Source organism: Phascolarctos cinereus, unplaced genomic scaffold (assembly GCF_003287225.1).
Source record: "Phascolarctos cinereus isolate Bilbo 61053 unplaced genomic scaffold, phaCin_HiC Scaffold_5;HRSCAF=322, whole genome shotgun sequence".
In the NCBI taxonomy this organism is placed as follows: domain Eukaryota; kingdom Metazoa; phylum Chordata; class Mammalia; order Diprotodontia; family Phascolarctidae; genus Phascolarctos; species Phascolarctos cinereus.
In genome coordinates this window covers 375,455,696-375,481,930 of record NW_027555958.1, presented here as the reverse complement: position 1 = coordinate 375,481,930, position 26,235 = coordinate 375,455,696, and the positions used below count along the sequence as shown (strand labels likewise).

Genomic DNA, 26,235 nt, shown 5'->3' with positions numbered 1-26,235 from the left:
CACTCAGCAGTCAAAGTGATCTTCCTAAAGTGCATGTCTGACCAGGTCAGGTAACTCCTCCTCCCTGCCTTCTCTTCAACTCAGTAAACACCAGTGGCTTCCTATCACCTCCAGAATTTAAAAAAAAGTCCATTGTTTGATATTCAAAACCCTTTATAAGCTGCCTCTTCCCCTCTCCTCCTCTATCTTTCTAGTGTTCTTAGATAATAAAACATTATAGGGATTCATAGCTAGTTGAATGATTGTTCTTCAATCATTTTATTTGTGTCTGACTCTTTGTGACCCTATTTGGGGCTTTCTTGGCAAAAATACTAGAGTGGTTTGCCATTTCCTTCTCCAGCTCATTTTACAGATGAAGAAACTGAGGCAAACAGATTTAAGTGACTTGCCCAGGGTCACACAACTAGGAAGTGTCTGAGGCTGGATTTGAACTCAGGACTTCCTGATTCCAGACCAGGCACTCTATCCATTTTCTCACTTAGCCCGCCCCTGTACAGATTGGTGGACCCCATTTCTATCTGAGTTTGATACCACTACCATATGGTATCAGTCAGTCAAAAAGCTTTACTAAGAACTTACTATGTATCAGGCACTGTGCTAAGGTCTGGAGGTATAAAGAAAGTAAAAAATACCACCCCTGCCCTCAAGGAGCTCATATTCTAAAGGGGGAGACAACATACAAAAAGATTTATACATGCTATTTACAAAATAATAGGTTTGAAAATTTGGACTCCTTTCTGTCTTTAAGGTGGAAGGAAGCTAGCAGCTACAGAGCTAGTGAATGCAGATATTTCAATCTTAGAAGAGATCTTGATCACAGACATGTAATTCTTTACCACTTTCCTTCCTAAGAAATAGCTTTTAAGAACTACTGAACACACTTCTGGTGCCAAGATGGCAGAGTGAGGAAGGACCCCTCTGAATCCCTCCCAAATTCTCCTCCAGAGGACTAGAAAACCACCTCAGAAGTGATCTAGGACAGGAAAGGTCTGTCTCACTGGGCTGGGAGGGGAGAGAAGTCCAGGAGAAGCAGCAGCAACAGCAGCCAGCCTCACAGCAGGGGGCCTGCAGCAAGGCCCCAGGTGAGGCTCAGCCATCCTGCAAGCCAGCAGCCCCCTGGGCAAGTGAGCAAGCTGGGCAACATAGAAAGGCCCCACCTCAGAGACCCCACCCCCAGCACAAGCCACTAGCCAGGCTTTGACCCCATTACTGCCCAGTAGTGAAGCCCCGCTGGGACTGGCCAAGAGTGAGATCCTGCCCCTGGGAGACCTAGTTTCCATAGCAACCCAGCAGTAGGGCCCCACCACTGAGGCAGGCCAACAGCTAAACACCACACCCAGGGGAGGCCAACAGGGAGGCCCTAGTCAGCCTACCCTGAGTAAAGCAAATAGCCAAGCCCTGAAGCCCAGTGAAAGCCAGCAGTAAGACCCTGGGCCCCAGCACAAAAAGCTTGGGACAGTGCAGGAACAGAGCCCAACTCTTACATAAAAACACCAAGTCACAAAAAAGGCAGAAGAAAATGAGCAAAAAACAAAAAAGAACTTCACTATAGAAAGTTATTATGGTGACATGGAGGATCAAGGCATAAACTTAGAAGAGGGCAATAGTGTCAAAATGGCTGCATATAAAGCCTCAAAGAAAAATGTAATTTAGTCTCAGGCCCAAAAAGAATTCCTGAATGAGCTTAAAAAGGATTTTAAAAAGCCAATTAAAGATGTAGAAGAAAAATTGGGAAAAGAAATGAGAGTAATGCAAGAGAATCATGAAAAAAGGGTCAATAGTATGGGAAAAGATATACAAAAATTTATGGAGGAAAATAACTTTATAAAAAATAAAATTAGCCAAATGGAAAAGGAAGTACACTGAAGTTCACTGGAGAAAATAATTCCTTAAAAATTAGAATTGAGCAAGTGGAAGCTAACAACTCCATGAGTCATCAAGATATGATAAAACAAAAAAAAGAAAGTAAAAAAAATAGAGGAAAATGTGAAATTTCTCATTGGAAAAACAACTGACTTAGAAAATAGATCTGGGAGAGAGAATATAAATAACTGAAAGCCATGATGGAAAAAAAAAGCCTGGATAACATCTTTCAAGATATCATCAAAGAAAACTGCCCTGATATATTAGAACCAGAGGGGAAAATAGAAATCGAAGAATCCCAATCACCACCTGAAAGAGATCCCAAAATCAAAACTCCCAGGAACAGCATCGCCAAATTCCAGAGCTCACAGATCAATGAGAAAGTATTACAGGCAGCCAAAAAGAAACAATTTGGATATTTTGGAGCTACAGTCAGAATTACACAGGATCTGGCAGCTTCCACATTAAAGAACTGGAGGGATTGGAATACGATGTGCCAGAAATCAAAGGAGTTAGGATTACAACCAAGAATCACCTACCCAGCAAAACAGAATAGAATCTTCCAGGGGAAAAAAATTGACGTTTAATAAAATAGAGGATGTTTAAGCATTCCTAATTAAAAGACCACAGCTGAATAAAAAATTTGACCTCCATGTACAAGGCTCAAGGGAAACATAAAAAGATAAAACAGAAACAAGAAAGTGAAAATGTAAGAAATTCAATAAGGTTAAACTGCTTATATTTCTACATGGCAAAATAATATTTGTAACTCTTAAGAACTTTATTACTACAAGAGCATTTAGAAGGAGTATATATAGACAGAGGGTGTGGATATAAGGTGACTTTGATGGGATGATACCCTTAAAAAACAAGATAAAGGAGTGAGAAAGAAAAATTGCATGGGAAGAAGGAGGATGGAGATTAAGTGCGGTAAATTATCCCACATAAAGGAGGGATGAAAGAGCTATTATAATGGAGGGGAAGATGAAGGGCAGGGATGGCAGGCAAAGCTTAAACCTTACTCTCACCAAAATTGGCTCAAAGAGGGCATAACATATACAGTCAGTTGGATATAGAAATCTATCTTACCCTATAAAAAATAAAAAGAGATAGTGATAATAAAAGGGGGAGGAGAGACTAATAAAAGGGAGGGTAAATTGGAGAAGGCAGTGATCAGAGGTAGAACACTTGTGAGGAGGGAAAGGGTGAGGGGGTAAAAGAGAGAGAGGGAATAAACAAGCAAAAAATAGCAAGGAGGGAAATACACAGTTAGTTAACATAACTATAAATGTGAATGGGATGAACTCACCCATTAAACAGAAGTGGATAGCAGAATGGATTAAAAACTAGAATCCTGCAATATGTTGTTTACAAGAAACACATTTGAAGCAGAGAGATATGCATAGGGTAAAGATAAAGGACTGGAGCAGAATTTATTATGCTTCAGATAGAGCAAAGCAGGGGTAGCAATTGTTTTGTTGTTGTTTGTTTGTTTGTTTTTGGCAAGGCAATGGGGTTAAGTGACTTGCCCAGGGTCACACAGCTAGTAAGGGTTATGTGTCTGAGACTGGATTTGAACTCAGGTCCTCCTGAATGCAGGGCTGGTGCTCTATCCACTGCACCACCTAGCTGCCCCAAGGGGTAGCAATTGTAATCTCAGACAAAGCAGTAGCAAAAACAGATCTAATTAAAAGAGGTAAGGAAGGAAACTCTATCTTGCTGAAAGGCATCACAGACAATGAAGTCATATCAAAACTAATTATATATGCAGCAAATGGCATAGTGTCTAAATTTTTTTAAGAAGTTGAATGAGTTGAATGAGGAGGAAATAGATAATAAAATTATACTAGTGAGGGACCTCAACTTTCCCCTCTCAGAACTAGATAAATCAAACTAAAAAGTAAACAAGAAAATTTAAGGAGCTGAGTAAAATCTGGAAAAGTTAGATATGATAGATCTCTGGAGAAAATTGAATGGGAATAGAAAGGAACATTTTTTTTTCTCAATAGAACATGGCACCTACACAAAAAAATTGACTATATATTAGGCCATAAAAACCTCACAACTAAATACATATTCATAATGCCATAAAAATTACATTCAATAATGAACAATAGAAAGATTAAATAATCTAATCCTAAAAAATAAGTAAGTCAAAGACCATCATAGAAACAATAGATAATTTCATTAAAGAATATGACAACAATGAGACAACATACCAAAATTCATGGGAGATGCAACCGAAGCAGTACTTAGGGGAAATTTATAACTTCAATTGTTTGCATCAATAAAATAGAGAAAAAGCAGATCATTGAATTGGACATGCAACTAAAAAAAAAACCAACTAGAAAAAGAACAACTCAAAAATCCCCAACTAAACACTAAAAGAGAGATTAAGAAAATTGAAAGTAAGAAAACTATTGAACTAATAAAACTAGAAGCTGGTTTTATGAGGAAAAAAACCCAGTAAAATAGACAAACCATTGGTTAATTTGATTTAAAAAAGGAAAGAAGAAAACCAGATTACTAGTGTCAAAAATGAAGGGTGAATTCACCACCAATGAAGAGGAAATCAAGACAATTGTTAGGAGCTATTTTGTCCAATTATATGCCAATAAATTTGACAATCTAAATGAAATGAATAAATATCTACAAAAATATAAATTACTCAGATTAACAGAAGAAATAAAATACTTAACCCAATCTTAAAAAAAAAATTGAACATGCCATCAATGAACTTTCTAAGAAAAAATCCCCAGGACCAGATGGATTCACCAGTGAATTCTATAAAACATTTAGAGAACAATTAATCCCAATACTATATAAACTATTTTGAAAAATAGGTGAAGGAGTCCTACAAAATTACTTTTATGACACAAATATGGTACTGATACCTAAATCAGGAAGAGGCAAAATAGAGAAAGAAAATTATAGACCAATTTCCCTAATAAATATTGATGCAAAAATTTTAAGTAAAATGCTAGCTAAAAGGTTACAGTAAGACATCACAAAGATAATATACTATGATCAGATGGGGTTTATACCAGGAATGCAGGGATGGTTCAATATTAGGAAAACTCAGCATAATTGGCTATATCAATAGCAAAACCCACAGAAATCATATGATTATCTCAATAGGTGCAGAAAAAGCCTGTGACAAAATACAGCACCCATTCTTATTAAAAACACTAGACAGCATACGAATAAATGGAGCTTACCTTAAAATGATAAGTACTATTTATCTACAACCATCAGCAAGCATTATTTGTAGTGAGGATAAACTAGAAGCCTTCCCAAAAGAATCAGGGGTGAAGCAAGCATGTCCGTTATCGCCTCTATTATTTAATATAGTACCAAAGATGTTAGCTATAACAATAAGAGAAGAAAAAGAAATTAGAGGAATTAGAAAAGACAACAAGGAGACAAAACTATCACTCTTTGCAGATGATATGATGTTATACTTAGAAAATCCTAGAGAATCAACTAAAAAACTAGTTGAAACAATGAACAACTTTAACAAAGTTGCAGGATACAAAAAAACCCCACATAAATCACCAGTATTTCTATATATTATCAACAAAGTTCAGCAGCAAGAGATAGAAAGAGAAACTACATTTAAAATAGCTGTAGACAATATAAAATACTTGGGAGTCTACCTGCCAAGGCAACCCCAGAAACTATATGAAAACAACTATAAAATACTTTTCACACAAATAAAGTCAGATATAAACAATTGGAAAAATATTAATTGCTAATGGGTAGGCCAAGCCAATATAATAAAAATGGCAATTCTACCTAAATTAATCTATTTATTCAGTGCCATACCAATCAAACTATCAAAGAATTATAGAGCTAGAAAAAATAATAACAAAATTCATCTGGAAGAACAAAAGCTCAAGGATATCAAGGGAATCAATGAAAAAATGAGAAAGAAGGTGATCTAGCCATACCAGATCTCAAACTGTATTATAAAGCAGTAATTATCAAAACAATCTCGTATTAGCTAAGAAATAGAGTGGTGGATCAGTGGAATAGATTAGGTACAAATTACACTATAGTAAATGACCATAGTAATCTAGTATATGATAAACCCAAAGATCCAAGCTTCTGGAACAAAAATTCATTGTTTGACAAAAACTGGAAAACAGTATGGCAGAAACTAGGTATAGACCAACATCTCATACCATATACCAAGATAAGGACAAAAATGGTACGTGATTTACACATAAAGGATGATAACATAAGCACACTAAGAGAGCATGGAATAGTTTATTTGTCAGATTTATGGATAAGGAAAGAATTTAGGATCAAAGAAGATAGGTAGAGCATTAAAAAATATAAAATAGATAATTTTGATTACAAAAAATTTAAGTTTTTGCACAGAGAAAAACAATGCAACCAATATTATAAGGAAAGCAGAAAACTGGGAAAATTTTTTTGCAACAAATATCTCTGATAAAGGTCTCATTTCTCAGATATATAGAGAACTGAGCCAAATTTATAAAAATACAAGTCATTCCCCAGTTGATAAATGGTCAGAGAATGTGAACAGGCAGTTTGCAGTTGAAGAAATCAAAGCTATCTATAGTCATATGGAAAAGTGCTCTAAATAACTATTCACTAGAGAAATACAAACTAAAACATCCCTGAGGTACCACCTCACACCTATCAGATTGGCTAATATGACAAAAAAGGAAAATGTTGGATGTTGGAGGGAATATGGGAAAACTGGGGCACTAACGCATTGTTGGTGGAGTTGTGAACTGATCCAACCATTTTGGAGAGCAATTTGAAACCATGTCCAAAGATGGTAAAACTGTGCATGCTCTTTCATCCAGCAATACCATTGCTTGGTCTATATCCCAAAGATGTTAAAAAAAAAAAAAGAGGAAAAGGACCCATTTGTACAAAAATATTTATAGCAGCTCTTTTTGTGTGGCTAAGAATTGGAAATCAAAGAGATGCCCATCAATTGGGGAATGGCGAAACAAGCTGTGGTATATGATTGTAATGGAATATTATTTAGCTATAAGAAATAAAAAGCTTGATGATTTCAGAAAAACCTGGAAAGATTTATATGAACTGATACAAAGTGAAGTGAACAGAACCAGGAGAACATTGTACACAGTAACAGCAATATTGTTCCATGAAGAATTGTGAATGACTTAGCTATTCTTATAAATACAATGATCCAAGACAATCCTAAAGGACTAATGGTGAAGCATGCTATCTGTCTCCAGAGAAAGAACTGATATTGTTTGAACACAGACTGAAGCATGCTATTTTTCACTTTTTTTCATTTTTTTTATTCAAGTCTTCTTGAACAAAATGATGAATATGGAAGTGTTTTGCATAATCGCATATGTATAACCTATATCTGATTGCGTACCATCTCAGAGATGGAGAAGTGGAGGGATAGAATTTGGAACACAAAACATTAAATAAAAGTGTTTAAAAATTTTTTTTAAATTAAAAAGAACTACTAAATTTAATGTTATTTGGAGGTGTAGTGCTCATATTAACAAGCAAATTTCAGAAGGCCATTGAAATAGAGTTGATTTCAAACAATACTTTGTTGAATTGAATGAGCTGAGTGGGACATTTGTCTTCCAAATGAAAATATTTTCTCTGAGAGACCTGAAATGCTACCCATTTGGAAACATCTGGATTAATCTCAAACCCTCTTACCAGTGTCCTCATTCACAGGGCAGTTAGGGTTAGCTTAATCAGACTGCTTTTCTGGCTGAGACGAACCAATGGATTAGAGGAGAGGAGGAAGGAGGCAGGTAGAACCCAGAGCACCTCAAGCCTGGGTTAGGGAGCAAGGCGGGTGAAGGATAACCAAGTTCAATCCTGGCTTTGCCACTCCCTAGGTGTGTGAGACCTTAGATAAGCTGCTCGACCTCTTTAGGCCTCAGTTTCTTTATCTGTAAAGTGAAGAATGTACTATCTCCCTGAGAATATTGCTATGAGTATCATATGAAATGGAAAAACTTTACACGTCAGCAGTTGTTTGGAGGACTTTGGGTAGCATGAAGACATTGGGTTCCTGGAAAGGAGGAAAGGGGCAGGGTCCCAGGGGTAAACTTTGCTTACTTTGAAATTAATCTATGATCTTAGATAGTGCCAAGATTGTTACTACATTTCTCCTCATCTTGCCTTCTCTTTCTTTCCCTCTTTTCCACCCTACCCCAGGGCCTAAAGCAATTATCATGTCACCCTTGACAGGGTCTGTGATTCTCTGTTTCCCCTCCCCTCCAACTCTCTGTTCTCTTCCCTCACCTCACTCTGCCTGGAGTGGTGAGGTGGTATAGTATAGGGGAGGCAGTTATGGGAGTGGGGGAGGCAAGCATTTATTAAATGCCTACTCTGTGCCAGGCATTGTGCTAAGTTCTTTATAGTAAGCTGTCACTGGAATGAAATACCTAGAAACCTGGAAATCAGCTGTACACAGTAAACAGAAGTGTGTGTGGCATGTCTGGGTGGGAGGGGTACTATTTTATGGATTGTAGTTATCCCTGGGCCTTACTCAGGGGAACTCTCCGTGATGATCAGGATGGTGTGGGAAGCACATGCTTCGTGTAAGACTGTGAGGTGGGAAAAGGCTGACTGGATGAAAGGTGAGTCAGAAGGAGTCATGAGTAACATCTCTTCCTGGCTGATGTTTTAGGGGAACCTCTGTTTGGAGGAAGCATCTACCTTTGAGGAAGTCTTTTACTTTTTCCTCTTCTACCAGTTGTCAGACAGGAGTAACCACAGCAGCTTCCGCTGGTGGGTACCAGTGTCCCCGCCCCAAATCTCAGGGGACTACAGAACCTGTATTTCTCTCTCCAGCCCTTCAGGTTTCATACCTGAGTGGTAAAATGGGAATGGAAGAGAAGCACACCAGGTGGTGATCAGTGATGTCAAGGGAATTTCTTCTGACAAGGGCCCCGTTCTCCTTGAGACAAATGACTGATCTCCTTGGCTCTCACTTGAATCTTCCCTCTGAGATCTTCTTAACAGTAATTATTAGCACTGTATGAATAGTGTCTCATTTGATCAATTATTATCCCCATTTTGTAGATGAGGAAACTGAGATAGAGATGAAGTAACTTGCCCAGGTTTATACAGTTAAGCATCTGAGGCTGGATGTGAACTCAGGTCTTCCTGATTCCAGGCGCAGGACTCTATCTACTGCCCCAACCACTTGCCCTGTGATTGGGACTGCTGTGATCTTTTGTATTTGCTACAAAGACCCCTGTGCCTAGAGCCAGGCTGAGCCTGAAAGAGAATGTGAACAGCGAATGTGCAGAAACACACCACTTTATTTTCATTACTTATCAATCGGTTATTATTGAGATTGACTGATTGAAACTGTGACTTCTGTTTTCGTTACCTTTTTTTATTTTTTATTTTTTTTTAGGCAGTTGGGGTTAAGTGACTTGCCCAGGGTCACACAGCTAGTAAGTGTCAAGTGTTTGGTCTGAGGCCGGATTTGAACCCAGGTCCTCCTGACTTCAGGGCCGATGCCCTATCCACTGCGCCACCTAGCTGCCCCGCTTCTGTTTTCATTATCAATTAATCTAATCACCTCTCTCCACTTTCAGGAGACTGTTGGGCCTTTCCCAGGTGCTTCTTAGACAACCTGTGGAAACAGTCATTTGTTTGACACTGACCTCCCAGGGCTGGTATGAGGACAAAATGAGATAATATTTGTAAAGTGCCTTGCACCCAGTAGGTGATTAATAAATTTGTGTTCCCACTTGTTCCCCTTCAGGCTGAATACAGCTCATCCACCCCTAGGTGAAACACTGTTACAGGAGGAGGATGTTACTCTCACATTGACAAAATTATGAGTGGACAGTGGGCCAAGTAAAATTACCAAGAATTGTATTCAAAGCATTTCCACAAAAGGATGATAATGATCATTTATATTTCTATAGCATTTTAAGATTTTCAGATCATTTTTCTCTGAACAACCCTGAGAGATAGAAAATTGCAAGTATTATCATCCCCATTTTACTGATGAGGAAACTGAGCTTCAGATAAGGGGCATCACTTGTTCATAATTATTCAGCTAATACATATCAGAATGGATTTGAATCAGGATAAAAAAGTAAGCTTTCTTCCCAGTTTACCACATTGTCACAGGGCAACCTCACGTGGGGTATGCCTATGAAGTCAACTCTCTTATTTACACGTGACTTACTGTACAAACTTTGTGGGTTATCTGTGGTGAATTTTTATATCTTAGGCTAACCTCTCACCTTTACTCAGTGCCAACCCCAATTATCAATGGGTGTTCATTGCCTTGGCTAGTTAACTCTTATTATCAGTTAACATTGATATCAAAAGTGTATAATGAATGCCTTCGAATCCCCAAAGTGTTTATTAGGAACTTGAAAAGACTGCATGTGCAGGCATGTAATCACACACACATATGTACACATAAATACATATATATATATATATATATAAACACCCATATTGCTTATGCATTGGTGCTGCCTATGGGGTTTTGGAAAGTTATTAGTACAATAAGAATGGACCACAGAGATGTAACAAGAATGCCACCCAGCTATCACTGAAAAGCCTTAGACCTTTTATGCAACATTGACTGTCAGCCAATCAGGTAATAAGTATGTATTATGTGCCAGGCACCATGCTAAGAGCAAAGGATATATAAAAATGGCAAAAGAAAGTCCCTGCCCTCCAGAAGCTGACTATCTAACGGGGAAGACAATAAGCAAACAGATATGTATAAGCAAGCTACATACACACAGATACACATAGATGTATACATTATATGTGTGTGTGTGTGTGTATATACACATACATACATATATGTATGTATGTCTATGTGTGTATGTGTGTGTATAGGATGAATGCTGCTGTTTGTCCTTCATCCTCAAAGAGGACCATCACATCAGGGAGGTGATGCCATGACACACAAGTGAATTGGATTAAAATGAGGGAGAGTCACCAGCCAGGTCACCAGCCTTGCTTTTTCCTTCAGAGCCACGTGGGTCCAGTGGCCAGATATAGATCAGGACAACTGGAGATGGCCCAGCATGCAGAGGAGCATAGGAAAAATGGGAAATAATCAATAGGAGGAAGGCCCTAGAATGAAGGGGATTTGGGAAAGGCTCCCTGTAGTAGGTGGGATTTTAGCTGGGACTTGAAGGAAGCCAGGGAAGCCAGAGGGTGATAAGGAGGGAGAGAATTCCAGGCATGGGGATCAGTCAGAGAAAGTGCCTGAAGGCATCATGTTAAAAGGATTCTGCTCACAGTGTGTCATTGTTTCTTATCCAGACCAGTGGCATCTTGATGGTTCTCTGCTGAGATTCTTGAACAGCTGTCCTTGGACTCTGGTCAGCTAGCTTGTCTCTGAAGGCAAAGTAAATTTTGAATCATTTGGGTCATCACACAGGCCAGAACTATTATGGACCCTGGGTCATTATAGTCTTCCTGGAGGCTATTGACAACACTCAATTAGTTCTTTAGGAGATTGCCATTTACTCATTTGTTGACATAGTTCATGAGATCATAGATTCAGAGCTAGAAGGGACCTTTGGAGATATCAAGGGTAATCCCTCTCACTTCATAGATGAGGAAACTGAGCCCAGTGGGTTAAATGGTTTGCCCAGTCATATAAGTGGCAAAGCAAGGATTTGAGCTCATGTCCTCAGGCTACAAATCCAATGTTCTTTCCACCTCTTCATGCTGCCATAGCCTTGTTAGGACCAGACTAGCCAATTCATTGAGTGAACCCATAATGATAGGCTAGATCAATTCAGGTTAGTGGCAGTGGTAGGGGTGGGAAATGGAGGGTATTCTTGTGTGGGATTCTTCCACTGGCAATATTTGATTGTAATGAGTAAAATGGCCACAAGAGGAATGTGCTAAGCATTGTGTATATCATATGACTGTCTGGTTTATCAACAGGAACACGCATTACCTGGAGTGAGGAAAGGGAGATGGCTTAGGATGACTGGCATGAGGAGCTCAAGACCAAGGAGTTCAATGGCCGTAAACCAGTGGCCTGCTCTGCCCTTTTTTGTCTTCCCTGGATTAACCTAGAACCCAGAACAGTCTTAGTTCCATATTCTCTTTACAATTCCTCCATCAATCCCCAGTCCCTAGCCAGGGCCCTGCTTCTAACTCTTAATGTCAGAATAGTCCCTTTGATGATTTCCACTTCCTTCCGAGGGTTACATGAAGCAAAATGAGTCAGGTCTTACTGAAAAAAACTGACCCTACAGTCACAACAGGCTGGGTTAACTCTAAAAATATTCATTTTGTCTTTATTTCTTCTCCTTTTATCTAAGTCCGAGTCAGTCCTCTGCCTCCCTCAGAGGCCAAAGAAGAATGAAAAGGGTAGGAATAGCCTGAACCCTTGGGATATCCTAGCCAGTGGCCTGACATTATGGCTATATACTCATTTTGCTTTGAAAGGTTGGTCATTCCTGCCTCTTGCTCCAGGTCTAGGGTGGCTTTGATGGAAATTCTGGACAGGAACAATAATGCCAACACTGTCATGTAGAGGTTGGTATTGAGGAATTTTGAGAGGGAAGATGCAGTCTTTCAGTGTCAAAAGAGGAACATTTACACAAATTAATGCCTACCCACGTACCGCTGGGCAAAACATTTTGTCAAATCTATTTGTCTTCCTTCTGTCAATGAAGGATAAATAGGTTGAGTTTAATCTTGGGGAATTTCTCTTTAATAATTTAAAATTTAAACTTAATACATTTAAAACATTAAAATTTAATAATTTATTTGAATTTCTCTCCAATAAATAGCATGGTTCATGTTTGCCCTTATCCAGAAGTGTCTCTGGGAATATCTTAATTTGGATTATTTCTAGCTATTTCCTGAGATTGTTCTGTAGTTTCCCTGAAAGCACAAGGCTCTTAATCGGTTCAAAACTTTCTCTTCTCTTCTCAAGCCTCCCACATTTCTTCCCCCCCCCCCCCCGCTGAAGACTTTGCCTTTTTTATTAAGGAAATTGAGACCTTAAGTTACATCTCTCATTACTTTATCTCAAAACCCCCTGACATCATCTCCTACCCCCCAACTTTTTTGTCCATTCTCCCAATCTTTGACAATGAGGTGGCCCTTCTCTTTGCCAAGGTCATTTGCTCAACATATGCCCTTACTTAATCCCATTCTCTCTAGCAGATTGATCCCTCAAACACCCCTCTTCTCTCTAACCTTCAACCACTCCCTCCCTACTGACTTCAAACAAACCCAAGCCTCCTCATCTTTGAAAAACCTTCATTAAACCCCACCATATCATCAAGCTGGAGTACTTTATTCCCCCCTTTCTCAGTCCAACTCCTTGAAAAAACTATTTCTACTCTACCTTCACCTACTCTCCTCTCACTCACTGCTCAGCCCTTTGAAATATGGCTTCTGATCTCATCAGTCACCTGAAACTTATTTCTAATGTTACAAATGATCTCTTCATCTCCAAGTCTCTCCCCACTCCAGTCCATCCTCCACACTGCTGCCAACATGGTTTTCTTTATGCATAAATCTTGCCATGTTGCTCTTTGACTCAGTAAAGGCCAGTGGCTCCCTATCACCTCTAAGATAAAGTAAAAACACTTCTGGTTTTTAAAGTCCCTCATAACCTCACCCTAACCTCTCCTTCTAGACTCATTAGACATTACTCTTCTTCCTCTACTCTATGGTTTTCAGCTGAACTGGCCTTCTCACATGGCACCCTATCTTTTGTCACCATGTTTTTGCACTGGCCAAACTTGGAATGCACACCTTGCACCTTTGCTTCATAGGATCTCTTTCCTTTTTTTTTTTTTAAATAATTATTTAATTTATTTTTAATTTTCAGCATTCACTTGCATAAGGTTTTGAGTTTTAAATTTTCTCCCCCTCCTTCTCTTCTCCCCCTCCAAGACAGCATACAATCTGCTATAGGCTGTGCTTATACATTCATATTAAGCATATTTTCCCATTAGTCTTGATGTAAAGAACTATTAGAACTAATGGGACGAACCATGAGAATGAAGAAAGAAAACAAAACAACAAAGGAAAAGGAGAGCAAATAGTATGCTTCCATCTGCATTCAGACTCCATAGTTCTTTCTCTGGATGTGGATAGCATTTTCCATTGTGAGTCTTTTGCAGTTATCTTAGATCCTTGCATTGCTGAGAAGAGCCAAGTCTATCAAAGTCAGTCACCTCACTATGTGGCTGTTACTATGTACAATGTTCTCCTGGTTCTGCTCATTTCATTCTGTGTCAGTTCGTGTAAGTCTTTCCAAGTTTTTTTGAATTCAGCCTGCTCATCATTTCTTATGGAACAATAGTATTCCATTACATTCATATACTACAACTTGGTCAGCCATTCCCCAATTGATGGACATCCCTTCAATTTCCAATTCTTTGCCACCATGAAAAGAATTAGTATAAATATTTTTGTACATGTGGGTCCTTTCTCCATTTTTATGATCTCTTTGGGATACAGAGTATCTCTTTAAGAAGCAACTTGTGCTCTACCTTCTGTATGAAACTGCCTGATTCATCCCCCAACATCTAGTGTCCTCTGTCCAACTTTACTTTGCATTGACTTTATATTTACATATGTGCATATTGTCTCCCATTATACTTATAGGTATATAAACACAAACACACACATACATATATGTCAGTTCCTCGAGAGCAGGAATTGTTTCATTCTTTGCATTTGTATCCCCAGAAGCCAGTGTAGTGTGTGGTATGTCATAGATGCTTAATAAATGTTTGTTGATTGATTGTTTGGTTTTATTGACCAAAATTTATTAACCAATTAACCTTGACTAAAAGCGTATTTATTTCCAACAGACATAGGACTTGCTTTTGAATTAAGCAGCCATGGAATAGCTCTCTTCTCTTTCCTTCTGTGGAGGGTCAAGTCTCCAGCCCTATAGAAACAAGTTTCAGCACACTAAGGAGGAAGTAGCACACACACATAGATTTAGGAACTCTGCTGATGGCAATGTTCACGTGCTATCTTGTGGTGACATCCACTTCCCTTAGAGTCTTGGTTTCCAGGGGTGGGGAACCTGTGGCTTCGAGGCCACATGTGGCCCTCTAGATCTTCAAGTGTGGCCCTTTGACCTGTCAAAGGCTTTGGAGGTCAGAGACGCTTGAGGACCTAGAGTGCCACATGTGGCCTCAAGTCTGCAGGTCCCCCCCCCACCTCAGTTTAGGCATTCAGATGCCTGATTTATGCTCTAGGTCCTACAACACTGTCCATGGCACTGCCAGTTTGTTGTATCTCCTACCTTCTGCTAGGCTTGGGTGTCCATTGCTGCTCAGTCAGCAGCCTGCTTGTCCTGCCCTGTGGGTTAGGTGTTTCTAATTGGCACCATGAAGTAACTGTCATCTGGCATTTAAAACCCTTCACAACCTGCCTCCTTCCTACTTTTCTAGTCTTCCATTCAACTCCCTCCCTTCCACGTACTCAATGATCTAGCCACACTTCTTGTTCCTCATAAACTCTTCTCCATCTCTGACCTCTGTTCCTTTCTGCTAGCGTGCCTGAAAACATTCTCCACAATCATTTCTGCCTACTGGCTTCCCTGGCTTCCTTCTAGACTCAGCTCAGAGCCCATTTCCTGCAGGAGGCATTTCCTGGTTCTCCCTACTGCCGGTGACTTTACCCTTTTCCGTTTACCCTGTCAATGTCTTACATATGCCTTTTTTGGGGGTCATGTTGTCCTCTGCATTAGAATGTGAGCTTCTTGTGTTTTTGCTTTTCTTTGTGTCCCCAGAAGTCAGCACAGTTCCTGGCACAATGTAAATGCTTAATAAATGTTTATTGACTGCCTGCCACCCGCATGGATAGCTGGTCTCTTCGTCCCAACAATCCCTTATTGCCTCCTCATTTCATATATATCCAAGGGTGTGCTGGGGAGTCAGGTTCATGAGAATCTATTGTTAAATTTTCAGTGTGAGCATGTACACTACTCATTCCAAAGCATTTATAGCATGCCTTAGGAAATGGCAAGGCTTGGTTTGTTCTTTTGCTGATTGCTAAGAAAGTAATGGGGAAAATGTTGAGTGCAAAATTAAATTCACAAGTGTGTTGTGAATACATTTTGTCCCTTAGAGAGCCAGTTATTAAACATTTACCAGCATATTCCTGTCCTGGGCCCACAGCCAGTTTTTTCCTCTAGACCTATGTTGACTATATGTGTATTACAGGAGTCTTTGCATTTCATGGGGATGTATGTCTAAGAATCAATCTCTCATGAAACCACCCAAGGGGAAGCTCTTACTACATACTTATTTTGTTGTTTTTGTTGCTGTTCAGTCATTTCAGTTGTGTCTGACTCTCTATGACCCCATTTGGGGTTTTCTTGGCAAAGATACTGGACTGGTTTTGCCATTTCCTTCTCCAGCTCATTTTACAGATGAGGAAACTGAGGCAAATGGGGTTAAGTGACTTGCCCAGGGTCACACAGCTAGTAAGTCTCTAAGGCCAGAAGTGAACTTAGGGAGATGAACCTTCTTGACCCCATGTTTGGCACTCTCTGCCCACACACTTGTTGCTGGTCCTTAAAAGAGAGATTGGAAGTTATTGGATATTCACTTAAAATTTTTCTCTGTCCATCTTAGAACCTGATAGCTCAAAGACCTGTAATTTGACCCCTTACTTACTGCATAAATCCCCATTCTAGTGGTGGGCTGAACTAAATAAGGCAAAATTAAATAGGAATAAAAAAATTCCTTCACTTAGTTTCATAAGATCATAGATTTGAGAGTGGAAGCCACCTTTGAGGTCATCTATTCCAACCTCTTAATTTCACAGAGGAAAATGAGGCCCAGAGAGGTTAAGGATAATTTGCCCAAGGTCACACAAATAGTGAGTAACAGAGGCAAAATGAGCAACAAACAACTTTTTAAAATTAACAAAAGACTCCAACAGCAACACCCCCGGCTACATGAGTACAAGAGTGGGGGGGGTAGTTAGAAAATAGTTTACTTAAAAATTACTGTGGTAGGGGGCAGCTAGGTGGTGCAATGGATAGAGCTCCAGCCTTGGAGTCAAGAGGACCTGAGTTCAAATCTGACCTCCGACACTTGACACTTACTAGCTGTGTGACCCTGGGCAAGTAACTTAACCCTGATTGCCTTACCAAAAAAGCAAAGCAAAAAAAAAAATACTATGGTGGGTTCTTTTGGGATGAAAGCTATAAGCTATTGTGATGCAATAGTTTGAAAATTAACTTCTATTTCTCCCTTACTCTAATGTCCCTATGATGTCATTGCTCTAGTCATTCATTTCAATGATACAGGTCACTCTCTTCTCGTACCTGCCTATGCTGTGTGAGTTTTGTCCACATTCTACCATATGTGAACCTATGATGGAGGGGGGGAGGGAGCATCGAAAGACTCATTGAAAGATTTAACAACATCGTTTGCTTTGTTCATCCACCTTCTGATTATTAGTAGCAAATGAGCAATAAACCAGGAGATGTATGCCCATTGAATGTGTTCACTACTTTAATGGAAGAGGTCCTGTGCAGGGTCCAAACCGAAAAGGTGAGTCTTCATGCAGAGGGTGAGATCCTCACGATGTCCCTGTTTGTAGAAGGCATTGTGCCAATTTCATTAAGCCCTGGAACTTCGGAGAGCCTCCTGAGTTGAGCTTAGATCACATTCATAGAAGGGAATAATACACAATGAGGGAGGTGGCCATCCCACTGATTTCTATCCTGTTCTGACAACATCTGGAAATCCACGTTTAGCTCTGGGTGTCACCTTTAAGAAGAGACATTAATGAGAGAACACATCCTGAAGATGGTGACCAGGATGATGAGAAGACTATAAACTCTGACATATGAGGAACTGAGAATGTCTAGCTTGGAAAAGAGGAATGGGATATGACAGCTATCTTCAATTATTTTAAAAGTTGCGTAAGACAGAGACTAGCTTTCGTCTTCTTGCCCTCAGAGGGTGGAATTAGGAATAATGGATGTAAATTAAACCTCTATGTTTAGACTTGATATTAAGAAAAAAAATCTCCAACAATTAATAGCATCTTGAAATGGGATAAATCTGCCATGGGAACAAGAGCTTAGCTAGGGGATGGAGTAGAAGCTTCTGAAGTTTCTTCCAACCTTCAAAGTCTATAATTAGTATTTTGGTCAACCAGATCCATCTCAGATTTAACTAGCAACAAACTAAAATGCCTTTTTTTTTAAAGCAAGCTGCTCCCTAGCTATGTCTCTGCCATTCTATATTTGTGGGGTTGTTTTCTTTTTTAAGCTAAGAATTTTATATGTAAACATATAAACACATAAAAATATCACATTTAATCTTATTAGCTTCATCCCATCCTTCTAGCCAGTTGAGTTCATTTTGAATCTTGATTCCCTCTAAGTCCCATGTGTCATCTAAAAACTTGATGAATATGTGTGCCATCCATGTCATCATCAAGGTCACTGATAAAAATGTTAAACAGATTAGAGTCAAGAATAACCTTGGGTCACTCCAGCAGAGATCTTCCTCCTAGTTGACATTTATCCATCAATGAATACTTCTAGTCTAATCAATCAACTGGGCAGCTAGGTGGCTCAGTGGATAGAGTACTGGGCCTGGAGTCAGGAAGACTCATTTTCCTAAGTTCAAATCTAGCCTCAGACACTTACTAGCTGTGTGACCCTAGGCAAGGCACCTAACTCTGTTTGCCTTAGTTTCCTCATCTGTAAAATGAGCTGGAGAAGGAAATGGCAAATCACTCCAATATCTTTGGGGTCATGAAGAGTCAGAGACAATTGAACAACAATCATTTAACCAGCTATGAATCCCTGTAATGTTTTGTTATCTAGCCCATATCTCTCCATCTGGCCAACAAATATATCATGAGAGACTTAGTAAAGAAATTTCTATAAGGATTGAAATTCAAGTACTGTAACTGTGCCCACATGATCTCCTGGTCCAGAACTCCTTCCAGAAAATGGAAGTGTAGCAGGAAACCCATAAAGGAGAGAGGTAACACAGACCAGAGCAGGGCAAATGCATCTCTTTTATAGTGGGGACTGCTACCATGGCAATCTCAATTAGGCAAAAGGCACAGACTCATAATTTTGGAATTGGAAGAGCTGTCAACATCCATCCAACCCACTCCAGCTTACCCAAAAAGTGCTCATTCTTGAAGACCTTCAATGACAGGCAACTTAGTACACCCCTTTCTACTTTTGGAGAATTCTAATTATGAGTAAGTTTTTCCTGGCGTCAAGTGAGCATTGATCTCTTTAAAACTTCCATACATAGTTGCTGGTTCAGTCCTACATGGCCAAACAAGACAAGTCCAATCCCTCTTCTATGCAATGGCCCTTCAGATACTTGAATATAACCATCATGCTTATCTTGTGTTTGTGCTTCTCCAGGCTTCACATTCCCAGATCTTTCAAATGGTTTTTACGTAGCATGGACTCTCAAGGTCCTTCACCAATCTGGTTGTTTTCCTATAGCCAGTTTATCATTTTACTTGAATTGTAACATTCAGAACTGAACATAATACTCTAGATGTGGTTTGACTAGGAGAGAGTGTGGCTGGACTGTTTCCTCTTTATTCAAACAGCCCAAGGTCATATTAGGCTTTTTAATTGCTCTATGTTGAGTTGAAGTTCACTAAAATCTCCCAGATCTTTTTCAGACCAACTGATATTTTCCCACGTTTCCCTCAGTTTGCATCAACAACATGCATTTCACAAGTGTTCTTTCTTTTTTTTATTACAAAATAAAATTCTGATACAAAATTATACCCTGCAATTCCCAGAGGAATTTTATAGCTCTTACAATTAAAATTGAGTTCTATTAGAACCAAAATTAGGTCATTCAAAATAAAAAACAGTCTGTGTCCTCCAAGAATGAAGCATGTAGAGGACGTGAATGGGGTACAATAAGGGGGAGCTGTGGTGTGATGGGATTTCAAGATAACTAGGGAAAAAAAACCCTAAAGTCCCTCTTGAGCATGAATCAGATCATTGGTAGAGTTGCCCAAGGCATTTGTCAGTTCCCCTTTCTGAAGGAGGAAAAAGAAGTCATGATGACAGCAGGTCCACGAGGCTGATGCATGGTGCTATGGAACTCATGCTGGACTTGGTGTCAGAGGCTCTGGGTTGAAATTCTTATTTTGCCATTTACTTACTCTGTGACTATGGGTAAATTAACTAAGCCTCTTGGATCATGGTTTTTTCTTCCATAAAATGAAGGGGCTGGATTAGATAACTCCTAAACTCTGTTCTAGCGCTGCTTCTAGAATCCTATAATCCTAGGTGAGGGGACCCAGAAAAAGGACAAAAATTTGACTGGTGAGAAAGTGGAATCCATTAGTCCTCAAAAAAGAATCTAAATATGTGTACATATATACATATATATATATATATATATGTATGTATATACACACACATATACATATATACATATATGTATATACACACATATACATATATACGTATACAGCCTATAATCTGTTTTTTAAAATACATAGGATGTCATCTTATGGATACAATTTAACTGATATAAACAATAAATAGTTTAAAAAATAAAAGATGTCTTCATTCTAAATAGTTCAAAGAGAAGTTTGATAAATAAATAGAGATGCTAGATGAGGTATTGAATGAAAGTAATAAATAGCCCAGTGGGTGAGGGGAAGAGGCATCCCTGGGGTTTCCAAAACCTGGCTCAGCTCACATGGAACCCTGGCATCTAAATGTGGAGGTGCCTCATTCTCTTCCAGTTTCTAACAGAGGCACCATCTCGGTTTTCCTGGTCTGAGGGATCTCTCAGTTTCTGATATGCGTCGTCAAGTATTCCTCCATGTAGCTGATGAATATATCAAAATCCCCCATTGCTTTGTAGACTCCTCGTTCCTGGAGCTGTACAAGGAGGAAAGAAATATTTGGTCAGAATCTAGACCTCTCATATTGTAGCAGGGCTAGCGAGGTCATGCAGTGGTTTAAGCATTGGACCTACAGTCAGCAAAGACTTGAATTCAGATCTGGAACTCAGACACTTCCCTGGGCAAGTCACTTAACTGCTGTCTGCCTCAGTTTATTTGTAAAATGGAGGTTATAATAACACCTGCTTCCAGGATTGTGGTCAGGATCAAATGGATGTAAAATGAGCACTTTGTAAACCTCAAAGCACCATATAAATATTATTATTATTATTATCTTTCAAGAGCACAACTAAAATCTCATTGATAGCGATTAGAGGGCTTCTCAAAGCACAGCAGCATGGCTATTTTGGTGACCTGTGGGACCACTCACTCTTTTATAATTTCCCTAGGAGGGGAGGGAATAGCTATAGCCCTTGTCTTTGCAAATCATATGCACTTGTCTGGTCTTCTCTGAGGGAAGTTTTTGTGCCCCCTTCATCTCATCTCTCGTGAAACTAGTTTGTGAGGGAAAGATTCATCTCTCTGGGACTCAGTTTCCTCTGTAAAATGAAAGAGTCATTTTAGTTCGTAGATACAGAGCTGAAAGGCACATCATAGTTCATCCAATCCAATCTTTATTTTACAGAGAAGAAATCTGAGGACCACAGACTTCCAGTGTCACAAAGCAGCGCATTAGAGAGGGCATCTGAGCTTTCTGAATCTCTATCTGTCTTTCTTTCCCATGCAGTAGGCTGTGTCTCCTTTCACCAACTTTAAATCATAGGATTTCTGGCAGCCGGATGAATTAATTATGAGCTGGGGCTTTCTTTGTCAGAGAGAAGGAGGTATCAGCCTCCCCTCACCTCTCAAACCATGACTGCAATGGCTAAGGTAAGTGTAGATGGTAGACAGAATGAACTCAGGGCTGAGGCAATGACTGCTGTGTGCCTGACTAAGCCCAGGGAGCCTGTGCCACTTTTCACGTCTGTTCCCTACACATGTGATGATTCTCTGTTCACAGCTAGGCTGTGAATGCTTCTGGAAGAAAGGAGCTATCTTGCACTGCCCCCACTGCTCAGTTATGAGATGTTCACCAGCTGGTACATCAACCAACCTTACAGACTTGTGAGTGCCTTGAGGAGTCATTTAGAAACCCTCAAAGACACTTCACAGAAAATAAAATGCAACCAAGACAGCAACTCCTATCTGACACCATTTGCTGAGTTCCCACACTTGCCTACGGAGGTAAAGGGACAGGGGGGACTGTTGGGCCAAGTGGGAAAATTGGGACAGTTTGGGAACGGCAGAGACAAATTCTCCGTTCAATGTCCCCTTCACCTCCCACTCAGCAGGACTCACCTTCTCATAGGTGCTCTTGACTTGCTTGACAACTCTGCTCCTATCTTCACAGGGCAGGAATCTGTGCTGTAAAGAGAGAAGCAAGGTCGGGTAAGCGAGGCCTTCCAGGGTGCTTTGTAATCTCAAAGGCTGGGGGTCAGGCCAGCTAGATAAAGGAAGGAGGCCCTCTCTTCCTGCTTCAGAGTGGGGCACTCAGGCAGCAATAGTCTGATTTCTTCATGTTCTGTGAACCTCTGAGCCTTGCACACCCACCACCTCATCCTTGCTTAGAAGGGGGTAAGGAATATTCACTTTTTTTTTTATAGAGGTAGATAATTTAGGCCCAAAAAGGGTGAAGTAATCACATGGGGAGTCTCAAGTCACATATAGGGAATCCTTGGCAAAACTGGGATTACAACTGAGATCTACTCTGGGTTTTACCCTCACAACAGAGCTGAGGGTAGGACCCTCTAACCACCACTGAGCATCATGTAAGACAGTAGAACCAGCCTTAAAATTTAGCCAGTGGCCAATACTGGACACAATCTGCAAAGCTCCATGTTCTGATTTCTCTGGATGAGTGTATGGAAATGAACAAGCAGAGGAAGTGTGCATGTGCTTTGGGGTGGGGGGGAGGGGATGCCTTTATAATTTCAGTCAGAAAAATAAGGAAGTTCAATATTTATCTATGGGCACAGAAACTCATTGAAAGGCCTAGTCTCGGGCTTTTCTGAAGTGAAGTGGGCCGGTTTCTCACCCCATACATTTCCACTTTGAGTTCTGCTCCAGAATAACTTAGAAATGATAAGTTACTAGTATCTCCACAGTTCAAAGGAACAATTAGGGTACTAACGGTCCTTGTCTGGGTTACTTTCCTAGGAGCTTGAGGGGCTCAGCCTCCCCAAGATCCTTCTTGCCCAGGGCCTCATCCAGAATGTTAAGAAGTCAGTCTGCCGGTGGAGCTCAGTGATTCCTAATTGTATATGGTGGTGGGGGAGTCCCAGGGGAAGGGCCTAAGGGAGGGGGAAGGAGAAGGGCAAGGGGGAGTTAATAAACCCACTAATGACTCAGAAATGACAGGAAAGCTTTTTGCAAATTGCCAATGCTATGTAAATGCTCAACTGCCTCCCTTCCCTTCCACCACCCCCAGTGAGAAACAAATAGCTGATCAGTCTCTCTGTATTGCTGTGTTTGTGTATGGATGTCTGCATGTGTGTATGGTTGTGACTCTTTCTGTGTCTGTCTCTCTGTGTGTAGTTGTGCAGGTAAGTCTGTGTGATTGAATGTCTTTCTGTGTCTATTGGTGCATATATGGTTGTGAGTCTATGCCTTTGTATGTGTGATTGTATGTCTCTTGGTGTCATTGTGTCTCTGTGTGCATTTGTGTGTTTATATATGTCTCTATGTGGTGGATGTGGTTATACGGTTGTATATCTGTATGTTGGTGTGTATATGGTTGAATATATGGAGGTCTCTGTGTGTATGTACTTGTGAGTTTCTCTGTGTGTCTCTGCATGTCTTTTTGTGTGGTGATGTGTTTGTGTGTCTTTCTGCACGCATGTGGTTATGTATTTTTGCACACATGAATATGTATATGTATATGGTTGTGTGTATTTCTACATACGTATGTATGTGTGTGTGTGTGTGTAGCGCCAAGAGGACTGTGCCATATATCCTCTCCTACTCACACAGCGTTTGAGCCTCAATCTCAGTGCCTTCAGCTTCTCGCCTAAAGAGCCCACGTTCTCTTTGATGTCCACTTCATTCTTCTCTGCCTGAGGCATCACTTCCTCCAGGTAAAACTGAATCATCTCTGACAAGGCCTGGCAGCCCAGGTAACTCTGTGAGGATGCAAAGTCAGAGAGGGTTGTGAGGGAAGGGTAAAGGAAAAGGGATGCTAGATGAACTCTGATTTGAAATCTCTCCCCCTAAGGTGTCCTGTGGAGATGCTGAAAGACCCACTCCCAGCCACTATTCCAGCTTTTAGCAGGGACTGTGGCCTCCCTTGGTGGCTAGGCTGTGGGTGAAGGAGTCCTTTGCAGCTTCCCTTTTTTTTGGTACCAAGGAAGCAGGCAGACCTCCCTACAGTGAATGAGTAAATTCAAATCTGCTTTTTGAGCCCCAAGGTATATTACCCCAAACATTACCCCAAAGTCCTCACCTTTAATTCTTCCAGCAAAGATTTGTCTATCAATTTGGTTTCGAGCTTGTCTCTGGTTTGCTGTAAGAAGCAAAGAGTTAGAATGTGCCTGAAGTAACCATATGCCCTTGATACTGCTGTCTCTTGGGTCCCCCTTTTTATGTCTGTAGGTTGAAGATGTATTTCAAGGGTTGCTGCCTTGGAGGGCCCTGGCTTAACCAAATAGGAACTCTAAACAATTAGGTTTAGTAGAAGATCCCCTTGGAATGTTAGCTACTTGCGAGTAAGAATTGGTTCATTCTTTGTGTGTTTATTCCCAGAGCCTGGCACACACGCAGTAAGCACTAAATAAATTGATTGATTGATCCAGCATGGCTGGATCCACAAATTAGACTAAGCCCCCTCCTCTTGCTGGCCCTCTCCCCACGCCGTATCCTATAGATTTCCAAGTTAAGATGAAGTCCTCTGCTGACTTTAGCAAAGCTGCCAGCTGCTCTGATTAAAAAGGCCACTCACATCACCCAAGCTGGTCTCCATGGTTCTATTCTTTTGCCTTCAATCTCCAGTGCTTTCTTTCCTCTTCTACTACGGACACCCAGCCCCAAGTGCTTAAGGATCCCAGGGAAGGGATGATATCAGTTGGCACAGGTTTTCTGAGCAAGTGCCATAGAATCACTGGATTCTATGAGAGCCAGAAGAGACCTCGGAGGTCACCTAATCCAACCTGTGCTTAAACATATCTAGTGATAGATGGCCCTCAGAGCCTACCAATCAATCCTTAGGACAAGGGGAGCTCTTAAAGGAGAACTTTGCAGCAGGTTGTGTTGTGAGAAACCCAGGTACTTCAGATCAGATAGGAAGAAACCCGGGGGGAAAACCCACCAAAACTAACAACTACAGCAACTACAAAAGCCGCTGTACTAGGAATCAAGAACTGGGTTGAAATCCCAGCTTAGCCATCACTGCAGCTGTGTCCTTGACCTTTCCAGACCTCAGTTTTCTCCCCTGTAAAATGGTAGGGTTGTGCTAATGAGCCTTAATGTCCCTTCCCAGGTCTAATAGTCTATGATTCTATAAATTTGTGAGATTGCCTTTTTGATGCACCTCAATAGATAAATTAGTGGGTGTGTTGCAAAGCTTGGAAATGTCTTAGAAATTATCTATCGCTTATCCATTCATGTATGTATGTATGTATGTATGTATGTATCTATCTATCTATCTATCTATCTATCTATCTATCTAGTGGTAGGGCTTTGCCCAGCTTATTGAACTGATGGTGAAGCATGGGCAGAAGGGTTAGCCACAAAAGGGTTAGCCCCAGTAGGGATCTCATCCAGGGCAGGGACTCACAAAAGGGAAAGGACAGGCAGGTGGGTGTACTTACAAAGTAGATCTTCACGTTGCTGAAGGCTGCTCGAAGTTCTCGGAGCATGTCAGGCAATGTGATGGAGAACGTGCTGCAGCTGTCCCCTGAGGCAGAACTGAGGTTGGAGCCAGTCAGGCAGAGCAAGCAGAACAGCAGCATCAAGGTAGACATGGTAGGGCTTTGGTGTGTCTCCTGGGGGCTGGCTGGTAGCTCTGTTTTGCAAGAGCAAGCCTTACTGGTACTGTCCTTCACTTTGCTGGTCTTCATTTATACTCAATGGGGACTATCCCTCATTCATAAAAACCACAAAACTCATATTTCCGGGCAAGAGATTTTCTAAGTACACCCCCTCCCTTTCCCTGCCCCACCCCCAACCATCCCCCACAGCCTCCGCTGAATTGGAGTAGAAGCTCTGATGCTCTGAGTTTATGTGAGTATGTATTTTTTTTTTTAAATTTCTGCATTGCAAGCATGTGGTCGATCTGTACACTTCTCCATTAGGGCTATTTTTAGGGCTTAGGTTGGAGAGGGGGAGATAAGCTCTGCTTTTTTTTTTTTTGACACTTCTGTACTGTACTACTTACATAATATGCAGCTTTTACCTCAAACGTTGCAGGCCTGAGACTGTCATAGAGAGAATGTTCCTTGC

General features: G+C 40.6%; 1 protein-coding gene across 2 annotated transcripts; it reads right to left on the bottom strand.

The window, feature by feature from the left end:
• Positions 1–19,565: 19,565 nt before the first annotated feature.
• On the bottom strand, positions 19,566–25,911 carry IL10 (interleukin 10). 2 transcript variants are annotated; one of them, XM_021002936.2, is made up of 5 exons: positions 25,605–25,911; positions 24,242–24,301; positions 23,769–23,921; positions 22,102–22,167; positions 19,566–20,740 (listed from the first exon to the last, which is right to left on the bottom strand). In XM_021002936.2, exons 1-5 carry the CDS (start codon positions 25,851–25,853, stop codon positions 20,648–20,650), a joined length of 621 nt encoding a protein of 206 aa, XP_020858595.1. In that variant the 5' UTR covers positions 25,854–25,911; the 3' UTR covers positions 19,566–20,647. The 2 variants fall into 2 exon arrangements, with proteins under 2 accessions (XP_020858595.1, XP_078012485.1); XM_078156359.1 differs by lacking the exon at positions 24,242–24,301 and having other exon boundaries at positions 25,605–25,902.
• Positions 25,912–26,235: the final 324 nt, after the last annotated feature.